Source organism: Megascapheus bottae, unplaced genomic scaffold (assembly GCF_031878675.1).
Source record: "Megascapheus bottae isolate mThoBot1 unplaced genomic scaffold, mThoBot2.hap1 HAP1_SCAFFOLD_245, whole genome shotgun sequence".
Lineage (NCBI taxonomy): Eukaryota > Metazoa > Chordata > Mammalia > Rodentia > Geomyidae > Megascapheus > Megascapheus bottae.
The window spans coordinates 112,703-129,522 of NW_028327431.1; the positions used below are offsets into that span (position 1 = coordinate 112,703).

Sequence of the window (16,820 nt, forward strand, 5' to 3'; positions counted from 1 at the left end):
GGTCTGGCTCACAGCCCCCCCCCCACCCGTGACATGTTTGCTGAGTGAATAAAGGGACTCAAAGAACACTACCACAACGCAAAAACCAACCACACCGTGAGGGTGTTAAACACAATTCTAGAAGGCCGCTGTGCTGGAACCCAAGAGCCCAGACGAACAATCAAGATGGAGTCATTCATACCACAGCCCCCCAATGAGAAAGAGAGAGGGGGGAGGAGGGAGGGAGAGAGAGAAGGGGAAGCAGGGAAAGAGAGAGAGAGAGAGAGAGAGAGAGAGAGAGAGAGAGAGAGAGAGAGAGAGAGAGAGAGAGAGAAAACAAGAGAACAGGAAGAAGGGAAACAGGAGGAAAGGAAGGGAAGAAGAGAAGAAGGGAAAAGGGAGGACAGAAGAAAAGGGTAAGGGAATCATCTGGCTATAAAAATGCACCTAATTTTCTCTCTCGGAATAGAAGGGAAATAAAACCCGGGGTTATAGACAGTCAGAAGCCGGCACAACCCAGTGCCATGGGTGGAAGCGATGAGCTCAAGGAAACACAGCCCTCAATGCTTTGCCATTAAGCAAGACAAAAAGAAGAACAATGCTCCGGGGAGATGTTGACTCATAAGGGGAGAGAGTGAGAGGCCAGGACAGAGGGAGGAGGCCAACCTGCCTTCAGAATGCATGCGCAGGAAAGGCAGGAACAGGGAGAGGGAGGGGGAGAGCGAAGGAGCCCTTAGGATGGGCGAGAGCATGTTGACTACCAACAAAGGCTTTCAAGTGTTTTGCTGACAAATGAAAGAAATACCCATGCAGAAAACCTTGAGACAAAGTAGAGAACTTGGCAGACAACACACTTCCCGAAACCCTGAAAACGTTCCCAAGAGCTGCTGTCTACAAAGACACAACCAGACCCAGGCCACATCCAAGGCCAATTCTGAAGCCGAGCTCCGGTGGCTCTCGCCTGCCATCCCAGCTGCTCGGGAGGCTGAGATCAGAGGATCACGGGTCAAAGCCAGCCTGGCGAAGAAAGTCTGTGGCTCTTACCTCCAACCAACCCCCCACCCCCAAAACACATACACAGCTGTGTGGAATAACAGGCCGCTTCTCAGTCTAGAACATAAGAGAACCCAAGAAAACCAGCATTTTCTCTGTGCTTCCGGGAGGCTGAGCCTGGCACCGCATGGAACTCTGAGGCCAGGCCAAGCCAAGACGGCAGCCATAGTGCCCTTGCTCCCTCCCTGTCGTTCCTGAGCCCAGCAAGGACACAGAGACGGCCTGGAGGGGAGGGGGCACGGCGGGGTCTAGGGGGGATGACACGGTTTCCTGCCCCTCCTCTCCATCTGTGTCTTTTAGGATAAAATGGCAATACTTCTCTTGAGCCCTGGATCATTCTAACAAATTCCCAAACCCGAAGGGAGGCTGTGGGAACCTCTGAGTCTGCAGCCACGCTGGGCGGAACGCGGGGCCTCTGGAAACCTGGCCCTCACGTCCACAGCGAGGTCCCTGGCGGGAGGCTGAGGTCACAGCCTGTGTGGCAGGAGGTCAGGGCAGCAGCCTGGAGAGTGGCCCGGCCAGCCAGGGGGCTGAGCCGGTGGAGGAAGCAGGGCTCACGCTACAGCCCATGGAAGAAAGTGAAGAAATAATGCAACAAGACAAAACTGAGCCCCAGGGCAGATGTGTGTCTGGAGACACAGAGGTGGGGACCGGGGCCTGGAGAGAGGCCTCGGCCTTGGTGATCATGCATTTGACACCCGTGAACGAAAGGCTGAAGAATGTAAAATATGTAAGATGGGCATAAAGGATTAACAGTGGCAGACACCGAGTGTCGTGATTAATCCTCAGCTGTATTTCTTGATTTTTACAACGAATATTAAATCTGCAACACATACAGCATCCGTTCTCCAGGACCAAGTCGGTTAGAAGGGACTTTGTTTCCTTGTCTCCAGTCTGGTTCATCTCTGCTGGGCTGAAAGACGTCTGCACCACAGTCAGGATGGAAGAATTATTCCTGTTTCTTTCCCTTCGAATGCCCGGACACAAATTACAGAGCTCTCATTTCATGGCTGTCAGCTTCTGACCCTCCCTCCTCCTATTCTTCAGCATCTCAAGTCCTTGCAAATTCAAGTTTCTTCAAGCAGACATTCAGGTTTGCCAAAGATGACTGCAAGATTTAGGGAGGGTTTTCTTCCCACCTCCCTGTCAATAACACAGCTCATAAAACAGTGCTGTGGAGCTGTGGGGACCCCGCAGCGGCACCGCCTTTAATCCCAGCCACCCGGAGCCCACCCTGGTCCAGGAACAGCCTCGCAAAGCAGCTCAGGATCCTATCTGGAAAATGAAGGGCCACTCCCAGGACTGGTGACATGACTAATGCAGGGGGGAGTTTTCCTGGCAAATCCAGAATCCACCGGGACTGCCAGCAATGAGGAGGAGGAGGAGGAGGAGGAGGAGGAGGAGGAGGAGGAGGAGGAGGAGGCTTCCGTGGGGAGAGACTGGGCTTGGCCAGTGTCAGTCCTACCACTGTCCCTTCTGCTGCAGGGCAGTTGTGGGGCTGGGGTGAGGGGACCAGGGCAGTCCAGGCTGCAAACAGCCTTCCTCCCTGCCCCCTCTGCCCCTTCCCCGGCCCCCTTCCGCCAGCCAGGCCACCCCAGTGTCCAGCCTGTGGGTGAGCAGATGGGCCCAGCAGTGGAGTCAGAAGCCCTCTGACTGGGCCATCCGTCCCCATCCCTTGGAGGACGCGGCGTCTCTGGCAGGGCACTTCGTACTGGCCCTCTGAAAATGCCAGTGGAGAACAGGAGGAGCAGGCCAAGCAGGGCACTCCTCTGAGGCAGGAGGCCCGGGGGCCCCGGCGCGTGGAGAGGGGTGCAGGCCGGGGCGGCAGACGCAGGCAGCCCCCCCACCCAGCAGGCCCTAGCACTCGGCACCTTATAATGGATGATCAAATTAGATGTTGGATTAAGGATGGCTAATTGCTAATCGTCAGCTTGAATTGGTTATGAATGCGCAGTGTCACTAATTACAGGCTGCAGCACGCCAGCGGGAGCCCCCGTGCCCCCGGACTCGGTGCGCGGCCAGCCACTGTCTGTGGAAGGGTGCAGGAAGAGTCAGGCCCTGGGGTGCGGGCGGGGGCAGGCGCAGGCCCCGGGTGGGCTGGGCCGAGCAGGCCATTTGGCCGAGACCGGAGACACAAGGCCATTCACCACTTCTCTTCCTGCACGGTGTGACGAATGCATACAAAACTGTCAAGCTTTTACGCAAGCACAAGACACGCGCAGGAGTCACTGTGGCTGACGGGTGGAGACCCACTGGCAGCAGGGCTGCGTTTGTATTCCTGGGTCCTCAACGCTGTCACCCATGGCCCCCTCTGTCCTCCGGCCAGGTGTCCACTTCCCCTCCTTTGCAGAGCCACTCCGAGCTCGTGTGCTTTCCCTGAGCCTTTCCACTCAAGGCTGTGCTCTACTACTTGAACCACATCTCCACTTCCAGCTTTTTGCTGGTTAACTGAAGCATTTCACAGACTTTTCAGCGTGGGCTGGCTTCGAACCACAATCCTGGGATCTCAGCTCCCCGAGCAGCCAGGATTACAGGTGTGAGCCACGGGCACCCGCCTGCCTTAGTTCTTCAATATTTCCTTCCTCTGTCACAAAGAAACCGAGTCACAGAGCAAGAGCCACCTTCTCGCTCTTCAACACCAGCCACCACCAAAAACGAGGCGTCGCCAGGAGGCACAATCCAAACAAACCAAGGGGGCCACACCTGGAGTGGGGCGGGCTGGGAGGGGGTCTGCATCCATACCCACCCCAGCAAGCAGCCCAGGGGCTCGGGCGGCCTGAAACCCGCAGGAGGAACGGGCAGGGGCGTCCCCACACCCCTGCAGAGGAGCCCACAGAGCCGGGCGGGCCCCAGATTCTACCTTCAGCTAAGGTCGAGTTCATTAGGGCACTAGATTGGCTAACAGAATGGAAATGGAGTCTGTTTGGGTTTAAAGAGACTCCGGGTCTTTATTTCATGCAGGAGTGATAAGAAACTTCCTAGGGACTTCCTGCATCTGTATCTGGGAACAGAAGGACTTGCTTCCCTGAACGAGTTAAATACAAGGAGTGGGGGGGGGAGAAGGAGGAGGGCAGCGGGGCTCCCGCCTGCAATCCCAGCCCTCAGGAGGCTGGCACTGGAGGGCCAGGCTCTGGGTCAGGGGCCTGTGCTTGTTAACACCCCAGCCTGACGGTAACTCCTGTCCACCCCCAGCCGTCTCCTCTCCGCTGCTGGAAACACCGACAAAGGACAGCAACAGGAGATGACTGCAGGCAGAAGGGGGAAAAAAGCACACAGGAAGAAACAGCGCAGAAGGAACCCAGAAAGTATCTGTGTTCCCTCAGGACAAAATGTCCTGTATTGTGTCACCTCCCAGAAAAGCAGGTCTCTCAAGACTGCAAAGGAGAAGAGAAAAGAACAGGGGAAGGAGGAAAGAGAAAAGGAAGGGGACGTGTACATCAGAAAGACGTGAACATGGCTCTCTTCCTACGATTCGGTGCCTACCGCCTCTTCACAAACCAGCGTTTCAGGACTCAGGATCACCTCAAAGACACTGCCAGGATCTGATTCTATGTCATACGTCAGTATCACATTAATGACTCATCGTCACGACTTCTCGTGAATGCCTGAAGAGCGCGTTTTCATCATCCGCTAACATCCCTGGTGCTGACGCAACCCAGGGCGGGGCTTTGTGTCTCCCCAGGACACAGCGGCCCGGAGGTGGGCTCTGTCCTGCAGGCTGGCCTGCAACCCAGCCTTCCACCCACCTTATCCGTCATCATCACTGGAGGCCACTCCAGAGCCCGGCATCCAGGCCAGGCAGTGAGCCACCATACCCATCACCAAGAAGACAGGGGAAACCGTAGCCCCGGAAGCCAGACCAGGAGCGGGGCCAGGCGCCAGATCAGATCAGGAGTGAGACCCAGGGGCGACACCCAGGAGCCAGATCAGAAGCGAGATCCAGAGCAAGACCCAGGATTCCCCACTCAGACCTGAGGTGACCCTGAGACGAGAGGGCCATGCCCCACTGGTGCCCCTGCCCAGGATCGGGCCGGCTGGGTGACAGCACAGAGCACCCACCTGATGGGCAGGGAGGGGTCCCCGGCGTCCCACCAGTCTTTCGGGGGGCTGATGTACATGCACCACAGCTCCCAGCTGTAGCCGTGGGCCGAGTTCTCGTAGCGCTGGACCTCGAATGTGTCCTGCTTGATGTTGTCGATGGACGGCAGGATCACGCGCTTCCGGTTTTCCTGGATGCGGGAGAGGACGGGCTCTGCCCTGCAGCACGGGGGGGGGGGGGGGGGGGGGAGGAAATGAGAAAAGGCCGGCGCCAGGCTCCACAACAGCCCTGGCCCGAACCCTGCCTGAGGCAGAGCCCGCAGCCCTGCCGAGCGCCGGGGCGGAGGCGGGCAAGGCCGGGCTCCGGATTCCCCCACGCGGGAAATCCCTGCAGTGACATCTCTGCTTTGGCAGGAGATCCACATCAAACCCTCGGAAAGCCCAGGCTGCCCTGGCTCGGGTGTCCTCCGTCCTCTGCCCTCTGCCCCTCACCCTGGCCCACAGCACCTGCCTCCTTGCCAGTTTCTCTCTTGGCACCAAATTCCCTTCCCCCAAAGAGGTCACTCCTGGCCCCACGTCCATTCCCACCAGCACCCGCCTCGCCTTCCTGGGTGACTACTTTGGGTGCTTTAATAGATTGTTGAATGGATCTCTTAAAGGGACCTAACTGAAACGGTTCGTGAAGGAAGACCTGGGCCTAATGAATACAGAGCCAGGCACAATCCTGGCCGGCTGGCGGGCCCCTCAGGTGGGCTGCGGCCAGCATCGGGCGGGACTCCAGGTTTAGGGTGCAGCAGGCTGGCTCAGGAGAAGGCAGACGGCCGGGCTGAGGACTCAACCATCTCCTGCGCCCTGCTCAAGCCGGGCGGCCTCTGTGGGCCTGCGCTGCTGCGGACTCTGCCCTGGCTAAGTGCTAGCACCACCTGCACTGTTAACGTGGCCCAATGCCAGCAACCCTGAGAGGGAGGCCACGTCCTCCGCCTGAGCAGCCGGGAAACAGAGGCGGGCACCAAATTCTGAGGACCCTGGAGAGCCAGGGCTCATGGTGGCCTGCTGGATGTGTGCAGGCGTGGACGTGTCCTTCTAGCCGTCCTCAAAGGAGTCTAAACAGGCAGACAGGTGCCTGGAGCCAGCACTGTTGGGTCTGGGTCTGTGCGCAATTTCAAGATACTACCACTGAGTGTAAACAAACATTATTTGTTAAATGCACTACTCTGCTTTCGTGTTGAAAAAAGTCTGATTTCACTGAAGTCACAGGTGAGTAAAAGTTGCCAAAGACTGGGAGAGGTGGTGGGTGTGTCACAGCACGGTGGAGGGTGGACCGGGCGGGGGCTGAAGGCCTGGCTCTCTAGTACAGGGTCCTGACTGTAGCTCGCCACAATGTCCCGGTGAGAAGAGAGGATTCTGAATGCTCCCAATGCAAAGAAATAATCAGGTTTCGGTGACAGATGTGCTAATTTCTCGGGTTTTATCAATGCCTATTGCATGGTGCGAATCTCATATCATGTCCCACAAATCCACAGAGCCACTGCATGTCAATTAAAAAGAAAAGGTTCTTCTCATTCCCTAATCAGCCAAAGCGTTGGTTGATTTATAGCTGATCCGTGGGCAATAATAATTTGACGGTGCTTTTAAACTCTAAACTCCTTTTTCCGGTTTTAACATGAATCTTCCACTTCTTGTGTACAAGACAGTTTCTCTCATCAGGGCCACATTTGCACAGAATAAATTTCTTCTTCCTCTAAATGATATTAAAGACAATCCCATAAATCCTGGGCAATCGCCAGGGCGAGCAGAATTCTGTGTGTGTGTGTGTGTGTGTGTGTGTGTGTGTGTGTGTGTGTGTGGTGTGTGTGTGTGGTGTGTTTTGTTTTTTGTTATTTTGTTGTTGTTGTTTTTGCCAGTCTTGGAGACTAAACTCAAGGCTTGAGCACTGTCCGTGGACTTTCTCAAGGCTAGAGCTCTACCACTTGTGCCTCAGCACCACTTTCAGCTTTTCTATGGGTATAGTACTGAGGAATCCAACCTGGTTCTTGGTGCATGCTAGGCCAGCACTCTACCACTAGGCCACACTCCCAGCCCTCGACAGAATTCTAAGCAGATCTCTTTCCTCATCAGAACTGAGAGCTGTCTTCCCCAGAAATGGGAACAGGCCAGGCGTGAATGTTCCTCTTCTCAGAGGGCCACCCTTAGCTCTGTGCGGGCGTTTGCTCTTACGTGTTTTGAGACAGGTTCCTGCTACGCAGCCTAGGCTGGCCTTGAACTCAGCCTTCCACGCATACCCAGCTCATCTCCATTAGTCCACCAGAATGGTGGTGCATGCCAGGAACCCTGGCTACAAGGAGGAGAGCTGCGGTCAGAGGCTGGTCTGGGCAAACACCCTATTTGAAAACTAAACTAAAGCCAAACAGGCTGGGGTGTTTCGTGGGGACTTCCTTCCTGAGCAAGCACGAGGGCCTGCGCCCAACCACAGCCCCACGAATCAAAACCAAGCCCACTGCGCACGGCGGGGACCTCACTGGTGACAGCAGCAGGGACAGCGGCCTTGAGTGGACAGTCCCAGCTTTCTCCACTGGCCTTGCCCATTCCTCCACAGCCTCCGCCTCCCAGCGCCCCACAGACCCCGGGCCCAGCGCGAGACCTACCAGCCAGCCGTGAACTCCACGTGCGCATCGAAGAAGCCCGTGACCTGGCCGGTGGCTGCCTTCCAGCCCTCGATGCGGGCCCGGATCAGGCCCTCTCGCTTCTGGTTCCGTACCACCTTCACCAGCCCGGGGTAGCGTTTGTGGACGTATTCCTCCAGCGGGCCCTTGAGCTCCTCTGCAGGGACACAGGCCGCCCTCCCTGAGCCCCGCGTGGTGCCCGCCTCCGCCCTGCCACAGGGCCTGCAAGAGCCTGGCTGGCCCGCGCCTGTCACAGCCAGACTGGCGGTCAGTACCCGTTCCCTCCCCCCCCTTGTGCCCCTGCCTTTCTCCCCTCCCCTTTCCCTTGCTCGCTGCCCTCCCCTCCTCCTCGCCCTCCCCTGCCTGCCCCTGCCCTCCCTCCAGGAGAGGGGTGCAGGACAACACAGCCCCGGCTTCCATACCCTAGCAGCGCTCTCCTGCCCACTCCCCGCTCCTTTTCCTATCTTCATGGGAGAGGAAGAGGCCCTTCCATCCCAGAGAAGGTGTTCTGAAGAACGCGTCAACTCCAGGACCAGAGGCGAAGGGCCCGTGCCAGCCTCTCCTCACCAGGGGTCTGTGCCCAGCAATGGAATGCCCGACTGTCAGCACAAGCCACGTTATCAAGAACTAAACACCGTCCTTCGTCAGCAATCAGGTGACCGTGACCTCACGTCACACTTACAGCCAGCCATAAGACCAGCACCATTCAGACACCAGGGAGCCTCAGCCACGGGACCACAACCGAGAAAAACACAGCCCACTAAAACAAAACACCACAATAAACAGCAAACCATTAGACACCCAGGAAATCAAACAAGTGAAACAAAGGGTGTTTTAATTGCCAGGTAAGAGAATAGCCACGTAGGAGATGACACGGTGGATACTGGATAGAAATGTTCCCATCTCTGTCTATGGAGGGGGGATGGAGTGAGAAGAGGGAAAGAGGGAGAGAGAGAGAGAGAAGAGGGAAGGAGGGAGAGAGAGAGAGAAGAGGGAGGGAGGGAGAGGGAAGGAGAGGGGGCAGATACAGAATCCACCAAAGGGGGCTGGGAGTCTGGCCTAGTGGTAGAGTGCTTGCCTAGCATGCATGAAGACCTGGGTTCGATTCCTCAGTACCACATACATAGAAAAAAGCCAGAAGAGGTGCTGAGGCCCAAGTGGTAGAGCTCTAGCCTTGAGAAAGTCCAAGGACAGTGCTCAGGCCCTGAGCTCAAGCCCAGGACTGGCAAGAAAAAAAAAAAAAAAGAATCCACCAAAGGGGAATAACTATCAGAGGGAAAAGACAGGCTTAGTTAAGACAAAGGACACAGGATCGATATGCCACACTCAGTTGTATTTCCACAACTAATAGAGAATAGATTGTTCGCCAGTAATGAAAAGTTCAGAAATGAAATTAAGAAAGGAATTTCATTTGCTACGACATCAAAAGTAATAAAATATTTAGAAATGAACTCAACTAGGGAATTGTAAAACTTGGGCAATAAAAACTGCAACACTATTGAAATGGATTAGACTTAAATAAATAGCAAAGTGAGTCTGATCATGGATTTTTTTTTTTTTTTAAAGATCAGATGGCGTTAGTGCTCAAACTGATCTGCAGACTCTCCCAAGCCTGGACCCCTTTTCTTTGGGAAGTGTGTGAGGTGGTCGGCCTTGTGCCCAGGACAGAACCACTGCCCCCGGGAGACCCACGGCTGGGCTGGCCCACTGAGCCCCCACCCAGGACCTTTGACTAGGCCCCCTGAGTAGTGCCTGGGACACCCGCCCTGGAGGAGTGACGCGGCTGCTGGCATCATGGGGCCAGGCCACGTAACCCCGTCTGGGGAAGGACCAGCGCCCATGTCTGCTTGGCCCCCTGGGGTTTCTGTTCCCATACTGTAAACTTCCCCGCAAGGGGTACGCTTTCCTTTTAGGACCGGAAGCAACAACTCCTGGTCTGGGAAACACACGCAACCCACCCCGTGTTTGAGGTCTCAAGATTTCCACGTCTGGCCGTCACTTTGCATCTGTCTGGACAGCCATTGGTCCTCTCTTCTGTCCAGCTGAACTATGCACTCGAATCTGCCTCCATCAACACCCACGGAGGCCCCCAGGTGCTGGCCCCGCCAGAGGGCACCGCTCCCCGTGGCTGAGCGGGGGCTCCCCTCCCAGGCAGGCCAACGCCGGCCCCTGCCCCCGGTATCTAGACCCTCATCCTGCCACCTCCAGCCGCCCAGCTGCAGGGCCTCATCCCTTGTTCCTCCCAGGACTAGACGCCGAGGGCTCAGGCAGCCCAGGGAGACCTCGGCAGGGTGCCCAGGCTTCCTGTCCTCCTGAAGCTGGGGCTGTCTTCCTGTGGCGTCTGACCCCCTCCAGGCAGCACCACGGATGGGTGACAGGGCCTGTCACCCCTCCCACAGGGGATGACTGCCAGTGCCTGTCACCCTGTCACCCCTGGCATCGGGCAGTCTCCCAGGCCCTCCCAGGGGTCCTGCCTGGCGGCTACACCGTGCTTGCTTGCCCTGAGTGTGAGCTGACACGCGTGCTCTGCCGTCCTACCCACAGCACTTGGGGCCCAGGGCAGTTAGGTAAGACACAGTCACGCTTTTTTCTCTTTTAATTTTCAAACAGGTCTCACTGCATAACCCAGGATGGCCTTGAACTCAGTCTTCCTGTCTCAGCTCCCTGAGAGCCAGGATTCAAGGCCACGCCTGGCTTCGGGCCACTTTTGGTGTTGGAACATGACGAGGGTTCTGAACTCAGGGCCGTGTGCTGGCTCTGTGGGTGCTCTACTACTTGAGTCATGCCTCCAGCCCTGTTCTTGCTGGTCATTTTGGAGATGGACTTTCTGCCCCGGCCGTCTCTGAACTGGAATCCTCTAGATCTCGGCTTTCTGAGAAGCAGGAGCCACAGACACCTGCCTCGACCATTCATTTTAAAGAGCCCTTGCGGTTTTGCAGAACAGTAACATCTCAAACACCCCGGTCCTGGATGAGGGTCTGGGCGCCCCAGACACGACACAGCTGCCCAGCCTGTGGGCAGAGGACCCCGCAGCCATGCCCCCCACATCCCCGCCTTCCCCATCTCACCCCCTCCCCCCTCCGCCCTCCCACCTCTCCCCCACATCCCCGCCCCTCCCCCCTCCGCCCTCCCACCTCTCCCCCACATCTCCGCCCCTCCCGCCTCGGCCCTCCCCACCTCATCCCCCAGGCCTCGCCCCTCTTCCCCCGCCCTCCCCCCCACCTTCGTCGCTGTTGTCGTCCACCAAGATGACCTCCTTGAGCAGGTGTGTGGGCGTGTGGTTGACGGCGCTGTGCACTGACCGCAGGATCACTGACAGGGCCTCGTTCACGAAGATGAAGATGATGGAGATCTGGGGTAGCTCCTTGGCGTACGTGAGCTCCTTGCACCTAAGGAGGGCACGGTGATGAGGGCCCGCCGAGCCCGCAGCGGACGCCTCACTCTGCCCCCCCCCCAAGTCCCAGCAGTCCTCGGCTCCGCCCGGGGCGGGGTGGCCCTGCGGGGGGACGCCTCACTCCGCTGTGGCTTCTGGGGCACCCGACCCCACGTCCACCACGCCCCGAGGCTGGCACGGGGCCTCCCCGCCACGCCAGCCCGCACCCTCGAACCCTCTCTGCTTCCTGCTGTGCTGGGAGCTCCCGCAGGGGCAGATTTCACCCTGGGGAGCCAGCTCTGCAGGGCACAGCCCAGCCGGGCCGCTTGCCAGGTCCAGGCCACTCTGGAATTAGTGCTGTGCCTGGGCCACCTCCGAACCAGCACCCAGGAAGCCAGACAGGAGGGTGGAGAACAGGGGAGCTGGGGAGACGGAGGGGAGGCCGAGAGCCAGGCCGAGGAGCGAGGACGACAGGTGCCATGTTTCATGCCAAGCAGCTTGGCCTGCGATTTTCAGGAGAAAACCACGTTTCGTGACACTAGACGGGCGCCTCCTGGAGGAGACGTCAGGGCTGCACTGAGCACACAGCATCACCCAGCGGTGATCCATCTATCCGGGGGAAGACGGGGAGGGGAGGAAGGCGGGGCGGGGAGGGCAGGGAGAGGGGCTTGTGAGGCCACAGGCATGCGGCAGACGGCGTGAAAACCATCATGGCCCGGGTGCCACGTCCCCAGCCGGGGCTGGGACTGGTCTGTTGTGGCCAGCCAGGAAAGCTGGCGGCGGTGGCGTCACACCACCGGCCCGCACTCCACCCGGCTTCCCGTGCTGGGCCTCGGGTCTGTAGAGGAGGACGGAGCCACGCTGCCCATCCCCTCACTGTCCCCTCCGTCACCCGGGCTGCCCAGTCCCCTCCTTACTGTCCCCTCCGTCACCCGGGCTGCCCAGTCCCCTCACTGTCCCCTCCGTCACCCGGGCTGCCCAGTCCCCTCCTTACTGTCCCCTCCGTCACCTGGGCTGGGAACACACTGGCCTGGTAAAGGGGGCCCGGGGCCTGTCAGTCACCTCTCCCCTCTCCAGTCCCAGGCCGGTGCTTTATGACTGAACCACGCTGGCAGCCTGGGTGTGTGCTGGTTATTTTGAGGTGGGGTCTGGTCTCCCTCCCAGCCTCAGCGTGACCCTGCGCTGCGACCTGCCTGTTTTAAGCCTCCTTCCCATAATGCAGGAGTCTCGGGCACACACCACACACCACCAAAATCCAGCTTCCCCTCCCCAAGACAGACAGACAGATGGACGGACGGATGGACGGACGGGCATAGACGATTCTGCCTGGCACTGCGATCCTCCCTCCTTCGGCTTCTCCCACAGCCTGGGGGGCAGGCGTGCGCCCTGTGCCAGTGAGGAAAAGATGGGGAGGAGTCAGGTCTTGTGAGGTCCCCTGCCACACTGCTCTCAAGCTGCCACGTGAGCCTCTTGATTCTGGCCCTCAGATCAGGGACCAGGTCCCCGAAGCAGTCAGGGGCTGAGCGTGCCTCTACCTGTCCTCCAGGGACAGGAAGACGGGGTGGACAGCCAGGCTGCAGGCCCCGCCTTCAGCCCCTCTGTCTATACTCCTTCAGGTGGCACAGCTATGGTGTCTCTAGAAAAGGATCCACGCACACCACTGGACGCTCACAGGCTGACACACGCACGCACACGGGGTACGGAGAACCACCTTCAGATTCCCGGTCCTGCACATCCGTGGTCTGTGTGTGACACACCCCACCTGGCTGTGTGGACAGACGAAAAAGGGAGAAGGCCAAAACAAGAAAAGAGGACACCGCCATGGCTCAACCCGTCATCCCGGCCACCCAGGGGGCTGAGGGCGGAGGACCAGGGTTTGAAGCCAGCCTCGGAGGAAAGTCCATGAGGCTCATTAACTGCCAGAAGGCCAGAAGTGGAGCGGTGGTACCAGCGGCAGAGCGCTAGCTTTGAGCACAGAAGCTCAGGGACAGTGCCCAGGCCCTGAGTTCAAGCCCCGGGACCAGCACAAAAAATAAAGGAGGTGAGAGAAGGGGAGTCCAGAGAAGAGTTGAGCATGAACTGGGGGTGGGGGAGAGGGAGGAAGGGAGAAACTCCCTGGAGTTTTCTTAAGCAATGGCTTAGGAACAAAATTCACAAAGCCCATCGAGGATACACAATGCCCGCAGCTCCAGGTCAGAGGGCGCAGGCCGCCGCCCGCCAGGGAAGGCAGGAAACACTATCCACATTTGCTGCAGCCTCTCCAAGGCAGGGAGGGGTGGTCACGGGACACAGGCTGGCCTGCAGACTGCCCACCCCCGCCCCGAGTCCTGGCAGCCCAGGCCAGGGGGTGGGGCACAGTCAGGGTCTCCACCTGCAGTCAGGGGAGGACGAGGCCTCAAGGCACTGGTGATGCCTGGCTGGAGAGTTCAGGTCGGATCCCAGGGACCATGTGCTGTTTAACTGTCCTCACCTCTCGGGGCTCTGCCCTTGCATTCTCCCAGAGCCCCAGGCACGTGTGCATGGCCCCCACACCTGTCTCTGATTTCAACACGAGAGACCCTTGTAATCCTAGCAGCTCAGGAGGCTGAGAATCATGGTTCAGAGCCAGCCTGGGAAGGAAAGTCTGTGAGACTCTATCTCAGGAGCTGTGGCTCACGTGTGGAGCACCAACCTGGAATAGGGTATGAGGCCTTGAGTTCAACCCCAGTTCTGGCACAAAACGGGGGTGGGGGCAGGAGAGCTCAGAAAGAAACCCACGGAAGAGCCAGGAGCAGGGGGAGCTGGGGAGCAGAGAGGGAGGCCCGCGGCCCGCAGCCCTGCCTGGCCCTGCCAGGGGAAAAGGCCACTTCCAGTGGCTTCTACTTTACCTCTGTCCACCCTGCCTCTGTGTGCGCGCATGTGCACAAGTATGCACACGTGTGTACTGGCAAAGGGGCTCCATGGCATCTACGAAGACCCCACAAACGCCTGCAGTGCTCTGGGTGTGTCTGGGGGAACCAGGGAGCTGTGGTCCACCCTTTCAGAGGTGGCCCGGGGCAGGGCGGGGCCTGGGGGGTGGGGCGGCCGGGTCCCCGCTCTCCTGAGGATGGGGGCTGGAGCCAGTCGCCGCCAAGACGGAAGCCAGAATGGGGGCCTCGCTAGGGAGGAGTGCAGAGCAGGGGCGGGGACGGGTCCCCTGGGGCGGCAGCGGTGTCCTGACAGTGACTGGACATGCCTGGCTGGGCGAGGTGGGGCGGACAGCATAGGGGAGGGACGGCTGGGCTCACGGCAGCAGAGCCCCGCTCCCCACCCAACACAGAGCCCAGCAGGCTGACTAGGCAGGGGCAGGGCCAGGCAGAGCGCTCCTGTGACATTCCAGTCTCCACGAGACACCTGGGCCAAGGGAGATGGCGGAAGTCAGCATGCCTGCCACCAGATGAAGAGAAGGGAGTTGCCCCGCTCTCCTTCTTCTGTCCCGGTACTTGAACTCAGGGCCTGGGAGCGCTCCCTGAGCAGTTTTGCTCAAGGCTAGGTGCTTGACCTCTTGAGCCACAGCTCCATTTCTAGCCTTTTGGGGTTAACTGGAGGCCAGAGTCTCATGGACTTAACTGCCAAGGCTGGCTTAGAACCTTAATCCTCAGATCTCAGCCTCCTGAGTGGCTGGGATGACAGGCGTGACCTCCGGCACCCAGGGAGCTGGCATCTGAATGCTGAGCACAAGGAGGCACCCCCCCCCCCCCGCCACACACACACCCCAGGGCTTCCTCCCCCCCCCACACCACACCCCAGGCCTTCCTCCCCCCACACACACACCCCAGGCCTTCCTCCCCCCCACACACACCCCAGGCCTTCCTCCCCCCACACACACACCCCAGGCCTTCCTCCCCCCCCACACACACCCCAGGCCTTCCTCCCCCCCACACACATACCCCAGGCCTTCCTCCCCCCCCACACACACCCCAGGCCTTCCTCCCCCCCCCCCCCCCCGCCACACATACACACCCCAGGCCTTCCTCCCCCCCCCCCCCCCCCCCCCGCCACACATACACACCCCAGGCCTTCCTCCCCCCACACACACACCCCAGGCCTTCCTCCCCCCCCCACACACCCCCAGGCCTTCCTCCCCCCCCCCACACACCCCAGGCCTTCCTCCCCCCACACACACACCCCAGGCCTTCCTCCCCCCCCCCCACACACCCCAGGCCTTCCTCCCCCCACACACACACCCCAGGCCTTCCTCCCCCCACACACACACCCCAGGCCTTCCTCCCCCCCACACACACACCCCAGGCCTTCCTCCCCCCCCACACACACCCCAGGCCTTCCTCCCCCCACACACACACACCCCAGGCCTTCCTCCCCCCCCTCCACACACACCCCAGGCCTTCCTCCCCCCCCCCACACACACACCCCAGGCCTTCCTCCCCCCCCACACACACCCCAGGCCTTCCTCCCCCCCCACACACACACCCCAGGCCTTCCTCCCCCCCTCCACACACACCCCTGGCCTCTCCTCCCCCCCCCACACACACCCCAGGCCTTCCTCCCCCCCTCCACACACACCCCTGGCCTTCCTCCCCCCCCCCACACACACCCCTGGCCTTCCTCTAGGCTGCAAGGAGACAACATCAATCAATGGATTTCTTTGCTAATCTTGGTATTCGCAGGAAGACACAACCCCAGAGCCGCAAATCAGTAGCTTTAATTTTCGGAATTACTTAGCCTGCCATTTAGGAGAGCTTTGTTTTCTGGAGAGATTTCTGCGCAGCGGGGAAGCAAACTTCTAATTGCTGTTAAGTACATTTGGTGTAATGTGTTGGGGAGACGTGGTCGTTGAGTCACTTAAGCGTGAACACACGCACGCAGGGACCGACTGTAAGTTTGTACACACACATGCGTGCACACAGTCACCCAGAGGGGTTTAGGCACAAAGACACAATCTCAGAGCAGAAAAGAACCTGCCTCTACACCAAACAAGAATAACACCGGGCCGGGCCAGAGTTCAGCCCCATGAACCCATACCCCGCCTCCCATCTCCCCACAGCAACGCAGACGACAGGAGTGATGCCACAATGTCACTCAGGCCAGCGCCCTGGGAAGCCACCGTGGATGGCAGCGCATGACAGGCAGGACGATGCAATGGCCTCCCAGGTGGCAGAGGCACCACACACCCACGGCCACTGAGGCTGGCGGCAGTGACCCAGGCCAAAGCCTGCCTCGCCTCGCCTCCCCTCCCCTCTCCTCTCCTCTCCTCCCCACGTGTGTGTGTGTGTGTGTGTGTGTGTGTGTGGTGTGTGTCAAAGATAGAGAGAGATCAGGGCAGATCAGGGACTTCAGTCAAACAATCATTTTGAACAACTCAAACACACACAAAAAGAAAAACACCCAACAAAAGAAAACCACCTGAGCCAGACCACAAACGCAGGTGTGGATGAAGTAATCATCAGACGTAACACTTTACCAACCCCCAAACAACAGGAATGAAAGAAAGGCTGTTTACAAAATTATTTGGAAAAGGCTGTTCTGTAAAAAGCTGTTTTGAAACAGACATTTGAAACAAAAGACCCAAACCTGCACCCTGTTGTAAAACAAACTCTCAGAGGATGGAGGAGAAGCGCAAAAAGCAGCCCGGAAGAGCATCCCGGGAGATGGCACCTTCCTCAGCTTTAAAGCGAGGAGGAAATGACAGTGCAAAGACTGACGCCTGGAGATTCACACAGATTTGAAGCACCAGA

General features: G+C 58.8%; 1 protein-coding gene across 1 annotated transcript in view; it reads right to left on the reverse strand.

The window, feature by feature from the left end:
• Positions 1 to 16,820, reverse strand: part of LOC150039862 (polypeptide N-acetylgalactosaminyltransferase 17-like) — a 53,367-nt gene that overhangs the window by 35,375 nt on the left and 1,172 nt on the right. Inside the window, exons 2-6 of the mRNA XM_090327554.1 lie at positions 14,373 to 14,478; positions 12,763 to 12,872; positions 10,956 to 11,122; positions 7,716 to 7,890; positions 5,092 to 5,289 (exon numbers count right to left, since the gene is read on the reverse strand). Coding sequence (XP_090183680.1) covers positions 5,092 to 5,289; positions 7,716 to 7,890; positions 10,956 to 11,122; positions 12,763 to 12,872; positions 14,373 to 14,478 — 756 coding nt within the window. The remainder of the gene's footprint in view (positions 1 to 5,091; positions 5,290 to 7,715; positions 7,891 to 10,955; positions 11,123 to 12,762; positions 12,873 to 14,372; positions 14,479 to 16,820) is intronic.